Source organism: Psammomys obesus, unplaced genomic scaffold, assembly GCF_907164565.1.
Source record: "Psammomys obesus unplaced genomic scaffold, mPsaObe1.curated_primary_1811, whole genome shotgun sequence".
NCBI lineage: Eukaryota > Metazoa > Chordata > Mammalia > Rodentia > Muridae > Psammomys > Psammomys obesus.
In genome coordinates, this window is record NW_026596440.1 from 6,471,236 (window position 1) to 6,490,816 (window position 19,581).

Genomic DNA, 19,581 nt, shown 5'->3' on the forward strand with positions numbered 1-19,581 from the left:
GTCTCCTGGAAGAGCAGCAAATGCTCTTAACCATGGAACCATCTCTCTGGCTGCCATATTTATTTTTTGAAAGGATACTTTCACTTGTTCCACCTCACAGATACAAATTATTCAGTGCTTCCTTCTGAAATATTTTCACTTCTGTTCCCAAGTTACTTTCTGCCCATGAAGTCAAATAATTTAGTTTATGTATCTTGCCAGGGAGTTTGTTTACACAAAAATAAAGACGTAGTCTCTCCACTTAACAAATGTAAAAAATAAGAGCCACACTATTAGCTGCTTTGATTTATTAATTTAGGCAGTCTCCTTTAAAACAAAACAAAACTCGTGGCTAAATTAATTTAGGTATAGCTTTGTATTTGATGAAGTTTAGTTACCAGTTGTATCGCTTAACCACTGGATATTCACTCAGATATAAAAATCTTTACTGAACCGCTACTAGGATCAGGCTGCCTGGAAAACACAGCAAACAAATGAGCCTCCGTTCAAAAATCTTTACTTTGAACTGCTACCAGCCTCAGACTGCCTAGAAAACACTGAAAGCAAGTGAGCCCCAGCATCGCCGGCACCTTCCAGTGAGGACGCTGGACTTTGACTTGCCACTGTACAAAACCCGGGTACAGAACCCGGAGGGGAAGGCCGAGGAGCTGGCCTTCGGGCACATGGTCGCTCGGCCGCCCCACCGTGGGCAACAAGTGCCAGCAATCAGATGACGCTGTAGGAGTCGTGCTCAGCCAGGCGGGTCACAGGACTCCATTGAGAACCCCTGCCTCCGCCCTTTAGGCGGGAGTGCTGGCGCATTCCTCTAGTCCTAATATGCGGCGGGCGGGGGAGCATGGTACCACTGAATTCGAGGTCGTCCTGGTCTTCCCAGGGAGTTCCGGGACTGTGTACTAGTTCCCGTCTCAAACAAAAACAAAAGAACCGGTACCCTGCGGGCCCACAGTCAGCCGAGGGCGGAGGGGCGGGCGCGGCCTCAGCCCTTTAAACTGGCTGCGCGCGGGAACCGCGGGCGCCCCCAGCCACGGCGGGCGGGGCGCCTCCTTCCCGAGAGCGGCCGCCACACCCTCCCCAACGTCCCCCCTCAGCACTCCGGCCCGCTTTCCCCTCCTCCGGTGGGGCGCCGAGGATGCTCGGCCCGCCCACCGTTAACCACCTCGCTCCCTCCCGGCCCCGCCGACCGTCGCCGGACTCCTCCGGGGCCAGGGTGGGGCTCCCGACGGGTGTGTCGGGGCCAGAGGCGCGCTCCGGCCGACTTTCGAACGCGGTTGGCCCTCCGGACAAAAAAGTATGAGAGCGGCGGCCAATGGCGTGGCGGCAAGGACCCGCGCTCGCGCTTGGTCCCGCCCCCTGAGGGCGGTGCACAGCCCGGGCCCGGCCATTGGCCCGCGCGCCCTGTCACTCGCCGCGGCGGCCAGCCGCAGGGTCCTCGCGGCGACTGGTTCCGCCCAGGCGCGAAATGTAACGCGGGAAAAGCCGGAGCGGGGACCGCGGCGGCAGGTTGGGATTCTCGGGGGCTCGGCGCCGCGCGTCCCAGCTCTCCTGTCGGCAGCCGCTGCAGCCCGGCCGTGCGGAGCCGCCTGCCATGAGCCGGCGGCTGTGAGGCGCCGAGGCGTAGCAGCGCGGGCGGGCAAGGCACGCTCGGGCCGAGAGCGCGAGGGCTGCAGAGAGTCAGCATGATCCGCGGCGCCGCGGCGCCCATGGCGGAGCCGCCGCCGGTCATCTTCTGCCACGACTCCCCGAAGCGCGTCCTGGTGTCGGTCATCAGGACCACGCCGGCAACGCCTCCGTGCAGCAGCGCGGGGGAGCCCGAGCCGCCGCCGCCGCTCGTCCCCACCAGCCCCGGCTTCAGCGACTTCATGGTGTACCCGTGGCGCTGGGGTGAGAACGCGCATAACGTGACGCTCAGCCCGGGGGCGGCGGGCGCTGTCGTTTCGGCCGCACTGCCCGCGGCGGCGGAGCTCCCGGCGCTGCGGGGTGCACCGCCGTCCGCCTCGGTGGCCGCCGCGTCGGGCGGGGAGGACGAGGAGGAGGCGAGCAGCCCGGACAGCGGCCACCTCAAGGTGAGCGGCGCGGGCAGCCGGGGCGCGGGGCCGCCGGGGGCCCGTTAACGGCGCGGCGCGGCGGCCGGGCGGGGCGGGGCCGGGAGGAAAAGCGGGGCGGCGGGGGCGGCGGCTGACAGGACGCTGACGTCACTGCCGCGCGCCAAAACCGGACTTTGGGGGGCGGGGTCACGTGACGGGCCCGGCGCGGAGGCTGGGCTGAGGGCAGCAGCAGGTGCAGCGGCGTGGAGAAGGGTGGCTCGCCGGGTCAGGGCGCCCCGCGCTGCTGTGTCTGACCTCGCAGCCTCTGGAAAGATGTGAGCGTCTGACCCCAGCTCACGCTGGGGCGGGGCAAGGTGCCGCTCTGTTTCCCGGGCTGGCCTCGAGTTTCCAGAGTTCCACCTTCCGAGTGCTGGAATTCAAGGCTAGCGACACCATGTCCCAGTATACGCTGTGTGCATCAGAGCCGCTGAGGCTTAGGGGGTTTGTTAACGGGACTTCAACGCGGTGACTGTGCTTGGAAGGACCCGGGACTGTGTCTGTGGAGCTAGACTTTAATACCTTACATTCATCAGAGCTCAGAAAGGTATCGGTAAATTTGTGTGTCGAGTAAGTATTGTTAATACAAGATAAATATCCAGGTTCTGTTGGCTGGGTGCCCGAATAATTTGCTACAAGTAGTCAGCAAATTGCTCAGCGGATTAAGGAATGCTTTGTTTATAAGTTGAAACAAGTTTGGTGACATTATGGGCAGTAGCCAGGACGGTGAAACTGTGTTTTGGCTGAGGAAATACTTTACTAGTGGCATTATTATAGAGCAGGAAAATTATGAGAGTACTTGGACACGCTTCAAGTATTAAACTGCACATCAGTGCATATTTGAAAGAACAGTAGAGGTCTCGGTGTAGGAGCAGCTGTGTTGCCGGCTTTAGGGAACCCTTCTAAGATGTCATCTTAGGTACTTCAGGTATCTATAAGTTTTCTGTTAATGTTTTAGTCCTTCTTAGAATATGTATTGTACAGTTAAGTGGTGGAAAGGTTTGCATGCAAAAATACTGTAATGGTTTGAGACAGTTTCTCTGTGTAACGTTGGCTATCCTGGACTCCCTTTGTAGACCAGCCTAGCCTTGAACTCACAGAGATCCGCCTGCCTTGCCTCCTGGATTGCGCCACCTCACCCATCTATGTATGGGTGTTTTTGCTGCATGTGTGTCTGTGTGTGTGTATGTCTGGAACTGGATTAATAGACAGTTGTGAGCCACCATGTGGGTGCTGGGAATTAGCTCAAGTTCTTTGGAAGATCAGCCAGTGCTCTTAACCAGTGGGCCATCTCTCTGCGCTCTTCCCCCATGACTTAATCTTAGTTTTAACTCAATTTGATTTTGGATTCTCAAAGAAAAATGATGCAAATCAGTGTTTCTCAAATTTCCTAATGCTGCAACCCTTTAATATACAGTTCCTGTTGTGGTGCTCCCAAGCATAAAGTTGTTTTTGTTACTACTTCATTGCTGTAATTTTGCTAGTTGTGAATTGTAATGTAAATAGAGAGAGTTGTTAGATCCCGCCAAATATATATGTGTGTATATATTGCCCTTCTCACAGAACATTTGTGATTTTCAGAAATGATTTGACAACAGATTCCAGTTCTTTCTTAATTAGTGAAGGGATCCACATGCAGCCCCCGAGGTTCATTTAGGTTCTAGACTTAAGGGAGAGCACTGGAATATGCCTTTATCCGAGAAAGTGACCTTGTTTGTATTCTGGTCAAGATGTTGTTAAGTTTAAAGAGGGAGTCCCGGCTTCTTTGCCTCTAACATTCTTACAGTGATGATCTACCTCGCCAGGCTTTAAATAAATGATGATGATGCTTGGCTGAGTCTGCTCTCTCCCCAGGAAGATGGAGATGAGTCTGTAGTGCTCCCATTGCCCTTTGTCATGCCACTCTGAGGCTAAGAGCTGTGAGTGAGCACAGCAGTTATTTTCTGTTTGTTGCTATGACTCCCAGGGGAGGTGTTAACATCTGAGTTATACAGCCCCTGAGTCAGCTTTCTGTTGCTCTTTTGTTTATCCTGCCCTACACTGTCTCCCCTGAGTGGGTAAAGAACAGGTATCACTAGCCAGCATGTTTTGGTCCCTCATTATAAGATAACTTAGCGCTATGAGATATATATATATATATATATATATATATATTAACATTACCGATTAACATTATCTTCTGATGGTTGAATTTTGGGGAAGACCAAGAATAGATAAAGTGTCCTTGTTTTCCAGGATACTGTATCCTCCTGTCTGTGCCCCTGTTCAGACTACATTCATGATGAATGCTGTGGGGCACCAAGGATTCTGGCTTCTCTGATACCATTCACATCTTACAGCCTGCCTCTGCCTGTCCAGTATCTACTTTTAATATCTGAACATCTAGATTGCATGTAGTAGTGTACATAATTGATTTTGATCTTCATATAAAAACCTGTTCTGTTAGCATAGTAGCTATCATTTATTACCTGGTGTGGAGTAGGCAGTTTATAATGTCAGGAGTAAACTACCAGGCCCTCTGTTGAGCACTCTGAGTTATTGTCTAATATGCCTTACCTGCTGACGAATAAGAAAAAGTCTCCAAGATTAATGTCATATGATAGCAGAACTTCTAATACCAACCAGAACTCTTGTTTTTACTCTCTACATCATATTGTTCCCATATGTATCACATATAAATGGACTTTTAGGGATTAGTTTTTTAAATATTTAGCTGATGTATGCAAACATAACATAGCTTATCTAGATCAATTGAGATGCTTTATATAGGGGATGACAGATGAATTGCACTGGAGACTTGGGAAGTTGTGAAGACAAATCCAGGTGGGGAGTAAGCAGATCTGAGCATCATAGGAAGTTTGTATCCAGACCCAAATGTGAGATGGGTTATATGGTTCATTACACTCCCTCATCAGGGCTCACAAACATCTCTCAAGATCTGCTTTTCTTTTCTTTTTCTTGTTTATTATGCCTTGTCTTAGATAGGTTTCTATTGATGTGATGAAATACCATGACTAAGAGCAACTGGAGGGAACAACTCTGAGGTCATACTGTATCTCTGAGGGAAGGCAAGACAGGAGCCATGAGGAGTGCTGCTTAGTGGCTTGATTCTATGGCCTTGGTAGCTTACTACACAATGGAACTATTAGGACAGGCCTTATATTTGAACTTGTCTAAAACATTCAAGGCTTTTTAGGTCTTCTGTCTTAATATGACTAAACACTGAGAATTACTCATCTGCCTCCTAGAGGTTGGGTGATTCTGTATGCAAAAGTTTTTAATGATGTAATCATTCAAAATTTCATATTGACATTGTTCTTTGTGTGTCCTTCAGGCTATGGACACAATTGGCTGCAGATAAACATGCCTTGAAACCTGGCTTTCTGATTGTTAAGACCAAAATGAAAATGGCCTCTCCAAGTAGTATTGGTTATGTACTGTTTATGGTTGGGGCTGTCGACGGCCCAGAGTGTAAAATGCTTGCTGCATAAGCATGAGGGCCTGTGTTTAGACCCCTAGCACCCACATAAAAGCCATGGGAAGCACATATATAAACACAGTGATGGAAGGAATGAGGGTGTCTAGAGACAGGAAGATCCCAGGGCCTCTGGCCAGCCAGCCTAGTAGAAATGGTGAGCTTCAGGTTCAGTGAGAGACCCTGACACTGACCTAGCTCCCAGATGTGCGTACACAGGCATGCACACAAGTATGCTACATACATACACAGATATGTGTGGCTAGTAGATCCTGCTCACTTATGTGGGTTATTATTTCGTGTCTTATTTCCTTAGTTAAAATAACGTATTTATTAAACTATTACCTGTATGTGGCAAGTATGTTGTATTTATGTACTGTTTTAAGTGGGCATGTTTTATTTTTCTCTAGTAGCAAAGAAAATAGTAATGGGTAATTTAATCTTTTTTTTCTTTTTGGTTGTTTGAGACAGGGTTTCTCTATGTAGTCCTGGATGTCCTGGAACTAGGGCTATAGACCAGGCTGACCTTGAACTCACAGATCCACAGTACTGGAATTAAAAGTGTGTGCCACCACACCTGGCATGGACTTCTCTTTCAAAGTGAATATTTGACTGAAGGAAATTTGGTTAGAGCTTATCATTCTAGGTATAAGGCTAATATTTAAGCTTTCGACGCCTATAGATTTTACATGGAAAACATTGACATCTTTTGGCTGTGTATGATACTTGTAGCACTGTTCTTTTTTCATGTAACTTAAAATGTATATGACAACTTACCTGGAAAAGACAAGATCTTTCTTAAGACATGCTTGTTTTATATTAGAGAAGATAGTACAGACTTCCCATGAGCAATAAGCAGTTTCCCCTTTTGTTGGCCTGCTAAATTAGTGTAATTCACTGTGACAGTGTTGTATGCTGTTAATTGCTCAAGTTGTCTTGAGTTTTCTGATTGTTTTTTTGAGACAGTCTCACTATATAGCCCAGGCAGGCCTTAAGCTCACCTGCAATCATCCTGCCTCAGCTCCTAAAAGCAGGGATTACTACTTTATAGCTTCTTGATTTTTTTTTTTTACTCCCCTCTTTTTGAGATAAGGTCTGTGCTATGTAGTTTGGCTGGCCTCTGAGTTCTACGCAGAGATTCACCTACCTCTGCCTCCCAAGTACTGGGAGGAAAAGCCTTGTTGGGCTTGTTATTTTTGTTGTTGTTGTTTTTTCCCCCAAGACAGGTTTCTCTGTGTAACCTTGGCTGTCTTTGACTTGCTTTGTAGACCAGTACCGCCTCAGCCTCCCTGAGTGCTGGGATTACAGGCATATCCCGCCAAATCCAGTGCTGCTTCTTGGTTGTTTTGTTTTTAAGTAAAATTATGTAACATTAAATTAACATTTTGAAGTGTGCTCTGAAAATTTTTAATTTGCCTTTTAAACTTATAAGAACTTATTTTGAATCCAGATTACTTTAGCTTCAGTAGACTGTGTAGCTCTATCCATCTCCTCTTATGTCTTTTTCAAGCTCAAGGCCACTGGCATAAATACACAAGTGCCCTGACCCATCCTCAGCCGGGTATACTTGTTTACCCAGCTTTTTACAGCTCTGCCATGGCCTTCACTTTCTTGTGTGTTGATCTTGAGCAGCCCCAGGGAGAGTTTCTGACTGTTTAGGATTTTCTAGGCGTATGCTCCATTTTCTGTGAGACTTTCTCCCTGATTTTCCTTCCTGTGTCTGCTTGCTTTAGCTGAATCCTTTTTTTTTTTTTTTTTTTTTTTTTTGGCCAGAGAGCAGCAGGTTGTTTTGTAAAACATTTGTGAATCATGCCCTCTGAATAGTTAGTCTATGTCCTGAGAGATATCCAGATTAGGTGAGGCAAAGCAAGGGCCTTGTCCATCAAGTACTCCAACCAGGTCACAGCAGATAGTTCTTCCAAAATAGGGTCTGGTTTGCTCTCTCTGGAAGTAGGGGCAGAGGGCCACACACTAAGAACACAGACCTTTTGTAGGCTGCTACTGGGTAAAGGACAATACCAAGTGAAAGTGCTGTGGGGATGTTTGTTGATTTCATATTTGATGAGTTCTCTTAGTCTTTTTAGTCTATACTGGGTCTGTGACTGCTTATTTTAGTAGTTTTCTATTCTCTGGAGAGGTGGGCTATTGGAGTCTCTTCCTCAACTGTTCTTGGTCATGCTGCTCAGTGTTTATTTTACACTGCTTTAATATTCCAGGGAATTATATTAAAGTTTCTAAACAATGTTGGCAGGATGGAATCCGACGTGGCAGGCCCAGAGCAGACACTGTCCGGGATTTGATAAATGAAGGAGAGCACTCGTCCAGCAGGATCCGTTGTAACATATGCAACAGGGTGTTTCCGAGGGAGAAGTCACTCCAGGCTCACAAAAGGACTCATACAGGTAGGATGGCAACATTGTAGAAAATGGCTAGAACTGATAATTGATTAAAACTTGATTTGGTGTTTAGGTAAATTGATGTTATTTGATTAGGTTAAACTGTTCGTATAAATTGCCTTACATTTTCTTTTTTTTTTTTTTTTTTGCCTTACATTTTCTTATGTTGCCACTATTACTTTGAAGTTTATTAGCCACTGTTTACTCTGTTGCTTTTTGGTGGGGAATGCTGGTTTTAGGCTTTTAAAACTTAACAACATAGTCGCTTCAGATGTTAGTTGTGTCCTTATTATTGAATTGTTTATGTGTGCACAGAAGTCCCTGCAATCCATGTAGAAAGCAAAATACTTTGTAGAAGGCCTATGTTCTTTCCACAAAGTTGACTGCAGGGTTAGGAGCCTTAGATAAGTAAATCTGGATTTTTTAGTTTGTAGATGAAAACCTATTGCCACTGACTTACAAACTGTCCTGCCCAACACCGCAACTAGTTCCTAGTGTCTTCTGAAGACATCGGGCCCCCTGGACCTGGGCTTAGAGGTGATTAGAGTTACCCTGTGGATGCTAGGAGTTGGACCTGCACCCTCTGAACGTGCAGCAAATACTCTTGACTGCTGAGCCAAGTCTCCAGCCCCACAGTGGGTATGACCAGGCGGTCCTCGTCTAGAACTTGGCCTTTTTACACCAAGGTTCCCACACAAACTGGGGTCATTATTTGTTTATTTTCTTTTTTGAACAGATTCTTTAATGTGATAGCTCTTTTCTTCTTAGTTAAATCCTTATAAAGGAGTGTGGCTTTAATTTTGATAAACTAAGCTAGAGGCTTTGACTTTAGATGTCATTAGTAAAGCTATTGCTTCATTTAATAATACAATTTTGAGAATTTTTGAAGGTCTTTTCAATCTAATTAGTCTGAATCCTCCCCAGTAAGTGGTTCACAGGCTGCAGAACTCTTGTTCCCAGTGTTAGGAGTAAGTTAAGGTCATGGGTCTTAATGAAGAAAGCCCCATGTTCCTGTCCTAATCTGCTACTCCTTTGCTGCATGTCCCAGATGCTTATGTATCTTGGCCTGCTATAGGGACACAAAACAAATGCCGAACTCAAGTTCCCCAAGAAACAGTTAAGTTCCAATAGCACAGACTTTGTGAAAACCTGTCCACTGTTAACTAGTGGTCCCTGTAGCTCTGTGTTTAAGTTATATGCAACTGTTCATGACTGGGTAAGTATGTCTATAAATAATGAGATGTTTAGAGGGAACATGTCACGGTTCTGAGTCATACTGAAGGAATTGTAATTGGTTAAAAGTTGTCATTTGCAATAAATAATAGATTAATTATGATTGACATTTTTGAGCACCTTATCAAGGAAAGCACTATGTTTTATGTAGAAATTTAAATGAAACAGAAAGTAGGGAGAATTTCTGCAGAAGGAGACTCTTGTGGTAAATAATCAGCACAGGACAGTTCATGAGAGAATATACTAAGTGCAGCTGACAGCATATATGACTTAGGGTCTGAATGAGCAGGGAAGACAGTATTTTTAAGGATAAGAACGAGATAAAGAGGCAGCTTCCTAGCCAGAATGTTCTTATGGAGGAAAGTATGGACTGATCTCCAGGTAGCTAAATGAATTTGGTGACATTGCATACAGAAAAGATATTAGGACCCACTTAAAAATCAGCAGGCAACTTTTAGCAGTTGAAGGAGCTCAGTAGGGTTTGGGATGGCTTGAGGAATTACTGGCACTACAAAATCAGAGTTCTTTGCTGGTGCCTCCAGCATATGAAATACAGCATATGAAGGAAGCTAGAGGCCTGTTAGCAGGCTATTGGAGCATCCCCTCTGGTTGAATGAGACCAAGGAAATAACCACAGAAAGCAGGAGTTGGAGATAGTGTGTAAATCAGGAGAGAGCTCATAGTTGGACTGTTAAGGAGAAAAGTATAGATTAGTAAGATTAGGATGCTAGTAACAGGGACTTGAACCTGGGTTTCTAAATGCTCAAGACCTAGGGGGTGTAGTGTGCTTTGTAGAGGACAGTGGCTCAAGTGTCGCCGTTTCCCCTGCCTGTGCGCACTCTAACGTGTCATTGCTCACTGGAGTTCTGATTCGTGTAAGGAGGATTTTCTTCCTGCCCCTTCTCGCCCTGCTGCCTCGGGTCTGATTATGGTGTCTGTCGTCTTAGGTGAAAGGCCTTATCTGTGTGACTATCCAGACTGTGGAAAAGCCTTTGTTCAAAGTGGACAGCTCAAAACACACCAACGTCTTCACACCGGAGAGAAGCCTTTTGTCTGTTCAGAAAATGGTATGGTGTTAGAAGTGATATTTCAGGGATAGCTGGTAACCAGCTAGCAGTTAGATTACATTTTACTTACATTTTAAAACATAAGTCATGCCCCCCACTCCCAAGCTACTTCACACATGCTGACAGATACTCTATCTAGCATTGAGCTACATACCCAGCCCAAGCTTTATGAAGTATAAAAATGCATAACAAATATAGTCTTTGTAGTAGGCTTTTATGCTGGTCCTGCACTGTTAAACTAGAGTAAGTGTCTCTTTTCTTAAAGGCACATATTTTTACATCCATCTATTGACTGTGGGGAGATAAGGGATTAAATTTAGATTATCAGGGTTGGTGCCAAGTGCCTTTACTCACTGAGCCATCTTGCTGGCCCTCTTAAGTGGTTGTTGTTGTTGTTGTTGTTGTTTGTTTTAAATCAGTGTCCAAAAAAGCATAAAAGCATGTATATATTTATATTTTCTTATTGTCCTGGCCCCCCCATTATTTTTATAGTTTTCTTGATTGCTTTTGTAAATCTTATAATCTTATAAATGTTTATAGGCTGTTCATTTTTAGTTTCTACATATGAGAGGAATCTTTTTGTTTCTTTCTGAGATAGGGTCTCACTGTGTAGCATTACATAGCCTAGAACTCCTTATATAAACCAGGCTGTCGTCAAACTAAAAAGAAATACACCTGCCTCTGCCTGCTGAGTTTTGGAATCAAAGGCATGCAACATCATACCTGACTCAATAGAAAATATTTATTTTATTATTTTTTTAAAATTTATTTTATTTTATGAGTGTGTTTGCCTGCGTGTATATTTGTGTACCATGGTCAGAGGAGGGCATTGGATCCCATGGATATAGCTATAGAAGTTTGTTTGATTAGAAAATTCAGCATCTCTCTGCCTTCCTTTATTGTATACATTGAAGTTGGACATGTTTAGTATGTCTGAATGTCCACATTCTAGTGAGCATTTCCTTTTGTGTTTTAAAGGCTGCCTAAGCAGATTCACTCATGCAAACCGCCACTGTCCGAAGCACCCTTATGCCAGGCTGAAGAGAGAAGAGCCAACAGACACACTCAGCAAACATCAGTCTGCTGACAACAAGGCTGCTGCCGAGTGGCTGGCAAGGTAAGGCCTGCTGTTTGAAGTCTCCCAGAAAGATGCCTTTGGGGCTTGGGTTTATATTAAAGTGTTGAAAAGTCTCATTTTAAATAAATTTCCCATATAGATTTTATAAAATATTTCAGAATAACTAAGTTTCCTATAGAATTGTTATGAGTGCTTGGAATCTGTGTATGATAGAAATATAATAGTCTTTGTTTCACTGTTGAAAAATATGTAATACTTGTGAGGTCATGACAACAAGGTCAGCATAAAGATCTTTCTCTGAGAATGTGGCTCAGTGACTCGCTGTTGTTGACATCTCTGCAGGTTCTCTGCAGGGCCTCTTCCCTAATTGTGCCGCAGTGGGCTGGTGTTTACTGACCGCCATGCCACTGTTGTTGCAGGGCTTCTCTGCTCTTGGTCAGGCCTCACTTCTTCCTCTAGCCATTCTGCTTGTCTTCAGTTCTCATTCAGGCTAAATGTCATTTCAGGTAAGGCTTACTTGACCTACCCAGAAACTCCTAGAACAAACAGGCTGGGATCCATTTCATAGATGCTACTTTTCAAGAGGATAGTATCATCCTCCGTGTGCAGCCCAAACCATTGTTATGAGTCCTTACTCACAGCCCCAGTGACCTGTCATCATTCTCTTGTTCTAGTCCTTAATTTGTACTGAGCTAATGATGCTTTAATGCTTCTTATCTGCTGTCAATGTTCCTAGTGTGAGGAGACAGATTTCCTGAAATGATATGGTCGAGTTTTATTTATTTATAAACAAGATCTCACAGTATAGTCCTGGCAGGTCTGGACTTGTTATATAAACTAGGCTGCCTTGGAATTCACAGAAATTCATCTGTCTCTGCCTCCAATGTGTAGGGATTAAAAGCATGTACCATCAGCCAAGCTATTTTTTTATATAATTTAAAAGAAGCATTATTGAGTTATCATGTAGGTTGTATATATTAACCTGTACAATTTGATACAGCTGACATGTGTGTACCATGGAACCACTACAGTCAAATGGATGCATCTATATAGCCAAGTTTTCTCTGGCTTTTTAATAGCCCCTCTTAGCTGCACTGCTCCCCAGCTGACATTCTTCTGCTGGGACTGTACACTAATTTGTATTTTCTAGAGCTTTATAAGAATGTTATCAAATGGCCGCTTTTACTCAGCATCATCACTTAAGGTTTATCCATATGGAGTGTCAGGCATTTGCTCCTTTTGTTTCTAGAAAGTAATTTATTGTGTAGCTCTACGCCAGCTTGTCTAGTCAGTCACCTTTTGATAGATGTGACTAAAGCAACCTTTTGGGTTGCTTTAGATGTTTTAAATAAAGCTGTGAGCATTATTATTCAGGGCCTTATATTGACACTTGTAGGTGAGGGCACCATCATTAAATATGCACTTTGGACACCAAGAGAGTAGACATTTACATTTTTCTTGTGAGTTATCAGGTGGCTAGAATTAAAACTAGCATAAAATTTTTTTGATAAACTATATTATTTTCTTGGTCATATTTCTTTTTTCTTTTTGTTTTTTTTTTTTTGTTTTTGTTTTGTTTTGTTTTTTTTTTTGAGACAAGGTTTCTCTGTGTAGTCCTATCTGTCCTAGAACTCACTCTGTAGACCAGGCTGGCCTCAGTTCAAGAGATGTGCCTGCCTCTGCCTCCTGAGTACTTGGGATTCAGGGTGTGCACCACTACCACTCCCAGAAAAAAAAAAAAAAAAGTTAGGCAGTGGTGTCACAAGCCTTTAATTCCAGCACTCAGGAGGCAGAGATAGGTAGGTCTGTGAGCTTGAGGCAAGCCTGGTCTACAGAGTGAGTTCCAGGACAGCCAGGGCTACACAGAGAAACCCTGTCTCAAAATCATAAGGCCATTGTTTTGTTAAATAATGTTTCCCCCCTGTGGTTCTGAGGCTCCTGATACCAAGGGCTTGTGTTTTTCTGGTCCTCGGGTTGAACTTGGAGCCTTGATATATGTTATGCAAATGTTCTGCCTCTGAGCTACACATAGTGTGATGGCAAACATCATTAGAGATTGCAGTGTGAAGCCTAAAACAGCAAGTGTTTGATTATAGACATATGAACAGGAGTGTTTGCTCTACTCTGAATTTAAGTTCTCTGTGTAAATAGAACTCCTGTGTACTATCTGAATAGTAACTGAAAAATAAAACTTACTGAGGAACCTATTTAGCAAAAGAATTGGGGGAGGGTTGGTTTTTCAAGACAGGGTTTCTCTGTGTAGCCTTGGCTGTCCTAGACTTACTTTGTAGCCTAGGCTGGCCTCAAACAGAGATCCACCTGCCTCTGCCTCTCTGAGTGCTGGGATTACAGGCATGTGCTACTGTGCCCAGCTCCAAAATTTCATTATTAGTGTATATTATATCATTGGATATTGTAATGGGTTTCATAAAATACATACAAGTCTATCAAGTACTTTACCAGAATCTCTCTGTGATTGTTTTCTCCTCCTAGACCCCTCATTCCCTCAGTCTACTTTTATGACATACAGATAAATGATTTAATGAGGCTATATAAAGTCTGAGATCCACAAATGAGAGAAAATGTGATATTTATCTTTTTGTGTCTATATTAATTTTGTTCTTTATGGCTGAATCAAATCCATTATGTGTTGTTTACTATGATGGGACCTGGGAGAATGGAGCCAATAAATGAGGCAGACTGTAACAGTGTCTCGTGTAATAATAGCCAACTTTATTCAGAGGATCAGAGAGTTTATACTGAGGGTTAAGAGGAGTCACATGATTGTAAAGTGTGTAGTACCAGGACAGATAACAATAGCTAGTTATAACAAAGTGTGAAGATCACTCCTCTCCAGTATACTTGGGGGGTGCACGAAAGCATAATCCAAGAACACACACATGAATTAACTGAGCTCACAAAACTTCTGTCTTGGTTTCTTGAGTTTTCTCACAAGCACTCAGAAATCTCACATTCTTGGACCCTGTTCCAAATATATATATATATATATACACCACATTTTATTCCTCTGCTCAGACACCTAGGCTGATCTGTAGTTTGACTACTGTGAACAGTGCTTGAGTAAGTCTAAATGTACAAGTGTCTCCATAGTCTGTTGACTTGGGTGTGGGACAGCTGGGTCATATGGCACCTTGAGAATTTTGATGACCCCCCACAAAATTTCAATAGTGGCTGAGCTATGTATATTCCTGTTAGTATGTAATGGGTCTGATTGAGGCAAGGTGGAATATCAGGAATATTTCCTGATAGTTAAGGATGTTGAATTTTTTACCTGTTTGTTTACTGTTTGTGTTTCATCTTTGAGAACTAGGAACTATTTTGTAAAAATATCTTATGTGTGTGTACCTGAGTGAATGTGTATACAGGAGTTCATGGGGCCTGGAACTGTAAGTACAGACAGTTGTGAGCTGTCACATGGGTGCTAGGAAGCCAACCCCGGTCCTCTGGAAGAGGAGCTAGTGCTCCTAACTGCTGAGCCATCTCTCCAGCCCCACTAAGAAAATATGTGACAATCTGATAGCTACACATATAAACAATATGTCTGCCTTTTGCACAGGTACTGGGAGATGAAAGAGCAGCGCACCCCCACCTTGAAAGGCAAGCTAGTTCAGAAGGCTGATCAAGAGCAGCAAGACCCTCTGGAGTACCTCCAGTCTGATGAGGAAGATGATGGAAAGAGTGGCGCCCAGCGCCAGCTGCAGGAACAACGGGAGAGGCTGCATGGGGCCCTGGCACTCATTGAGCTGGCCAACCTGACAGGGGCGCCACTCCGCCAGTAGCCCCACACTGACTCTTCACTGTACAGATGTACTGCCCAGCGCACTTACGAAGTAGACCCTTGGGCATAAGCTAAGCACCTTATTTGCTTATCATAGGCTGCTATTCTGTAGGAACTTTTATGAAGAATGTTGTTGCCTCGAACGAGGTGAGAGAGAATTGCACTTTTTTATATACGGAAATGAATTAGATGTAAAGTTTAAAATATTTTGTAAATATGGACTGCAGTTACAGGGTAGAAGCTACATGTTGTGGGAAGCTAGGTTTTGCAAGTTTAATGCATTCATTGGAAGCAGTTCTCACAGGAAGCACTTTGTGAATAAGACATTTGTATGAAAAAACAGATTGGTACAAATAGCCAAAGAAGGTTGAAATAGATTATTTATGAGATCATTTTTAACAGTGTATGTTAGTATGTGTGACAGTACTGTAAACACTGAAGCAAGGCAGTGTGAGACATATGTATAAGATACATATTTTTAAATTGCAAAATAGCTTGCCCAGTAAGGCTAGAGAAATGGGGGCCAACTATTTGGAAAGACGCTGTAAGTTACGGACTTGAGGATCTTGGTAAGGTGGGTCGTAGTTGAGTGTTTAAATTGTGTAACATGAGTCTTAACCTGCCTTTGTGGGCTTTTTAACTCACTAATACTGATGTTTAGAAAGCACTCGTCACTCGGCTTATTGACTGGGGACCTTTGCACATTGCTCAGCTGCTGGACCTGAGTGATTAATCTTGCAAAGTCTATGTAGCCTGGCAGCTGGTACACACGTGTACACCAGCGAGATCTCTTGTGGGCCCTGTAATGAGATTGGCACTTGTGTTTGTATTACTAAAAGGGACATCTGCAGGGTTGTTTCGTAGTGAAATGTTTAGGTCTTTTGATAGTAAACACTAAATTTTAATTGTTCTGCTTGTTTGGCGTTATTAGCGGATGGAAGCCTCCATATTTATATTTTCAGTGCATATTGCCACCTTTCTGCTTCACTTCAGAATAACATGCCAAGCTATTTTGTGTTCACTAAATTTAGCTATCAGTTAAACACTTGAGTAAATATTGGCTATTCAAATATGCAGGCTTCTGAAATAGTTTTAACTGCAAGTGTGTTGTTGGATGGTTCAAAACCATTTTCTCAATAGATGAAGTCATTGAACATGCATTGTGTACTAAGGCATGAAATGAAACCCAAGGGGCCAAGCAGCCACCTCTTTTATGGAGTCAGGATTCTATCACTTGAGCTTTTGTTAAAAGGTGAATAAAATTATATGCAGAGCATGATGATTGATAGACTCTTTAATTGGAGACTTATAGTAGTAGGAAAAATGGCTCTTCAGTGTCTTTTTTTCTTTGAGTTGAGGTAGCACCCTATAAGTTTAGATGACACATTATTAACAATGTAGGCTTTGTTTTAAAAATCTCAGCAGTTGCAGTACACATGTAGTTGAGTTGTGTGTAGCCTTGAAGAGGGGAGGTAAGGAAATGTCTTGAGGAGCACCAGTGTGAAACTGAAGACCTGGTAGTTAATAATGTGCATGCAACATACTTTACAAATGGGATTTCCCTGTACAGTCAATTACTTTAGGGACTTTTTGTAATAAGAGGATTTGTAATAAGAAGATTTATATTTGTAATGGTCTTAAGAATTTTATCTGTAATCTGGTATGTGGAATTTTAACTTGGAGCACTTATAAATACGGTAAGAGACCATACATAGCATCTGAATATCTTTGGATTGGGGTTCAACATTTTCTCTAGAATTTTTCCCCAGATGAATGGGAATGTATGAACCAAAATGCAACACTCATCAGTCTTGGAAAATTTAAAATCTGATCAACTCACCTTAAGAAGCAGTACAATTTGAAAAATGCAATTAGCCAATTCACAGATGATAGATTTAAGGCCTTCAAAAATAAGGGCTTTTGTTTCTCTAGTTGACTTTTGTCGGCTATTGTTAATATTCACAAGTATTTTTCATTTGTATGACTGGATATTTTGAGAAATTCTTCCAACTGCTTACCATTGGCCATGTTTTAAAGTTTTTTTTTTTTTTAATTTTTTTACATAAGCTATGTACTTGGACAAAATACATTGGCATCTAAAATTTGAGGTGTGTTATGACTGCTTTTTGTTTTAAAAATGTGGTTACATTCAGATTTTTGAAGTGTTTTATGCTTCATATGGCTAAGTTGTAGTTTGGCAGAGTTAACAGCATATTAATAAACATGCTGTAATTTTAAAAGATGCTTTGAATAAAATTTTATTTTAATTTAAAGCTTAAAGTACATGGGTCATTCTTGCAGTTTTTATAATTTTGTTTCTCTTTCAAAAGTATAATAACCATGATATATATATACACCCTGAAAAACAGAAACAACCCACAATCTGACATCTTTTCATCTCACTTGTCTCAGACAGCTTTTTTAGGTTGTGGGGCATGCCTGACTTAGGGCTCCACACACTAAGCAGGCATCCCACACTGACCTGCATCAGCAGCCGGCCTTCAGGCAGCTTTTTTTTTCCTTTTTATAGTGTGAATATGGTTTGAGACAGGAAGTCTGTCTGTCGGGAGTGCTGGGATTAAAAGTTCACTCTTTTACCAACACTGGCCTGGGTTATGGATGCTAATTTCCTTACCTCGTTCATTATCACAGTGCTAAAATTATGCTAGGCCAAGTCTTGCTGCATGAGCATGAGCACCCATGTAACAGTGGGCATGGTGGTATAGAACTCTAGCTCCAGTACTGGGGGACAGAAACAAGTGGATCCCAGCCAGCCTGAAGTGAAAAGGTCTCAGTGTCCACCCCTGGCCTCCATGTGCTGGGATAAATGAGTGCATGTGTACACATGTATGTGCACATACATGTACTGATGTTAGATCTCAAACTAGGACGGATGGCTGAGATGCCTAGTAACATATCAAAGCGGACTGTGGCCACCAGGTTCTCCCAGCATCCCTCAGTCCCTACTCTGAACTGCCTGGCCCAGGGGCTGGGCTGTCCTTACCCCAGCTGCCTGTATAACCCAGCCTTTTCAGCTATTACGGTCCTTTTGCTTCTTGGTCTCCTGGCTTTCCCCTCTCCTTACATGGCCTGGTTCAGGATCATGGTCACTCTGGACCTTCCCAGATGTCTTCGCCTCTAGCTGTATCTTCCCTTTTATCCACAATAAACCTTTCATCGTACCTAAGAGCACTTACGTCTTTTCTTTTTTTCATTCAACTATATTAGTGGCATTATTAGAAAAACATCTTGGCAGGGTGGGTGCATGTGCCATGACTCGTGTAGACAGAGGCCAGGGGAGAGCTTTTGGAGGAGGTTCTCTCCGACATGTAGGTTCTGGGGCTCAAACTTGGGTCATCAGGCTTGGTAGCAAGTGCCTTATCTGCCTTGCTAACTCGGAGGTTCTGGTGTAGTTAAATATTCGCTATTGCCAGTCTTGCCTCAGGCTTTAAATTAGGGTAGTAAAGCTCAGAGATTTCCTTTGACTCAAGGGTATGTTGAGTTAGGTATCATTCTTTCAAAAGCCCACCAGGTTTTCTTTTCACCCAAGATATTTTCGGTTGATCTTGAGTACTCGAAATGATCAAGGTTACCCTGCCCTGATTGTCAGGTGCAAAGGGTACCCTAATCCTCCTCGCTGACTGTGCAAAATTGAGTGTAGGCCCAATTCCACCTTGGACTATAGGAGGATTCTGGCAGGGGAGTAAAAAGCAGCACTCCTCAGGAACTTGTGAAACTGGTTCCCATCTGCCGACATCCAGGCCCCCTTAGTCCCTATTCACAGGTACTTGTTATCCATTTCAAAGCCCTTACCCTAGCCTCCTGCCCCCCTCCAGCTACACACCCTCTTTAGAACCTATTACCAGTCTCTTGCCATTTGGCTTTCTGTGTTCTATTCTCTATCTCCACTATCCCCTCTGCACCCCCACCCCAACTTCCCTAGCCCTGGCCATGTTCAGTCTCTTTTTCTCTTCCTGCTCTGGATACTTTTTTCTTTTTCTTTTTAATAAACCTACAATACAAACCTTAACCATGTAATGGAGCAGTTGTGTTGGTGGCTTCTCTACTGTGCCCCTCCAATACATCTGGTGCCAAACACTGAAGGGGCACAAACGGACCAAGGGATGTGCCCTCCTATCCAAACCAAGCTGCTGATTGTCCTAAGGCAAGGATTATTTGTTTCTGCTTGCTTTTATCCAACTGCCAGGAATCTTCCTATAATCCAGGTTGAGCTGAGCCTATACTCAATTTTGAACCAAGTCAGCGAACCTGCCCTTTTGCCGGGGAACAAGGAGCTCTTTGGCTCTCACACTGGTTAACCAGATAGGTCTTGCCAAGCTCCGTTAGCCTATGGGACGGTAGTTAACACTGGTGAAAAGTCCTATCCACTGGAACATGACAGCAAATGCGAAGGACTCCCCAAGTGCAGGCTTCTGCTGGGACCAGCACCTG

The 19,581-nt window shown here is 43.7% G+C and overlaps 1 protein-coding gene across 1 annotated transcript; it reads left to right on the top strand.

Moving 5' to 3' along the window:
- Positions 1 to 1,588: 1,588 nt before the first annotated feature.
- Positions 1,589 to 17,402, top strand: Znf367 (zinc finger protein 367). Its single transcript, XM_055598042.1, has 5 exons — positions 1,589 to 2,063; positions 7,808 to 7,958; positions 10,133 to 10,252; positions 11,231 to 11,369; positions 14,908 to 17,402. The coding sequence occupies exons 1-5, from the start codon at positions 1,677 to 1,679 to the stop codon at positions 15,128 to 15,130; spliced, it is 1,020 nt and encodes a 339-aa protein (XP_055454017.1). The 5' UTR covers positions 1,589 to 1,676; the 3' UTR covers positions 15,131 to 17,402.
- The last annotated feature ends 2,179 nt before the right edge of the window (positions 17,403 to 19,581 follow it).

What these genes read in the sequence shown, in the direction of transcription:
- Znf367 (XM_055598042.1), top strand. Translation starts at nt 1,677, where the DNA reads ATGATCCGCGGCGCCGCGGCGCCCATGGCGGAGCCGCCGCCGGTCATC. An exon ending in CGGACAGCGGCCACCTCAAG is followed by an intron (nt 2,064 to 7,807) that starts GTGAGCGGCGCG and finishes CAATGTTGGCAG; the next exon opens with GATGGAATCCGACGTGGCAG. An exon ending in TCACAAAAGGACTCATACAG is followed by an intron (nt 7,959 to 10,132) that starts GTAGGATGGCAA and finishes CTGTCGTCTTAG; the next exon opens with GTGAAAGGCCTTATCTGTGT.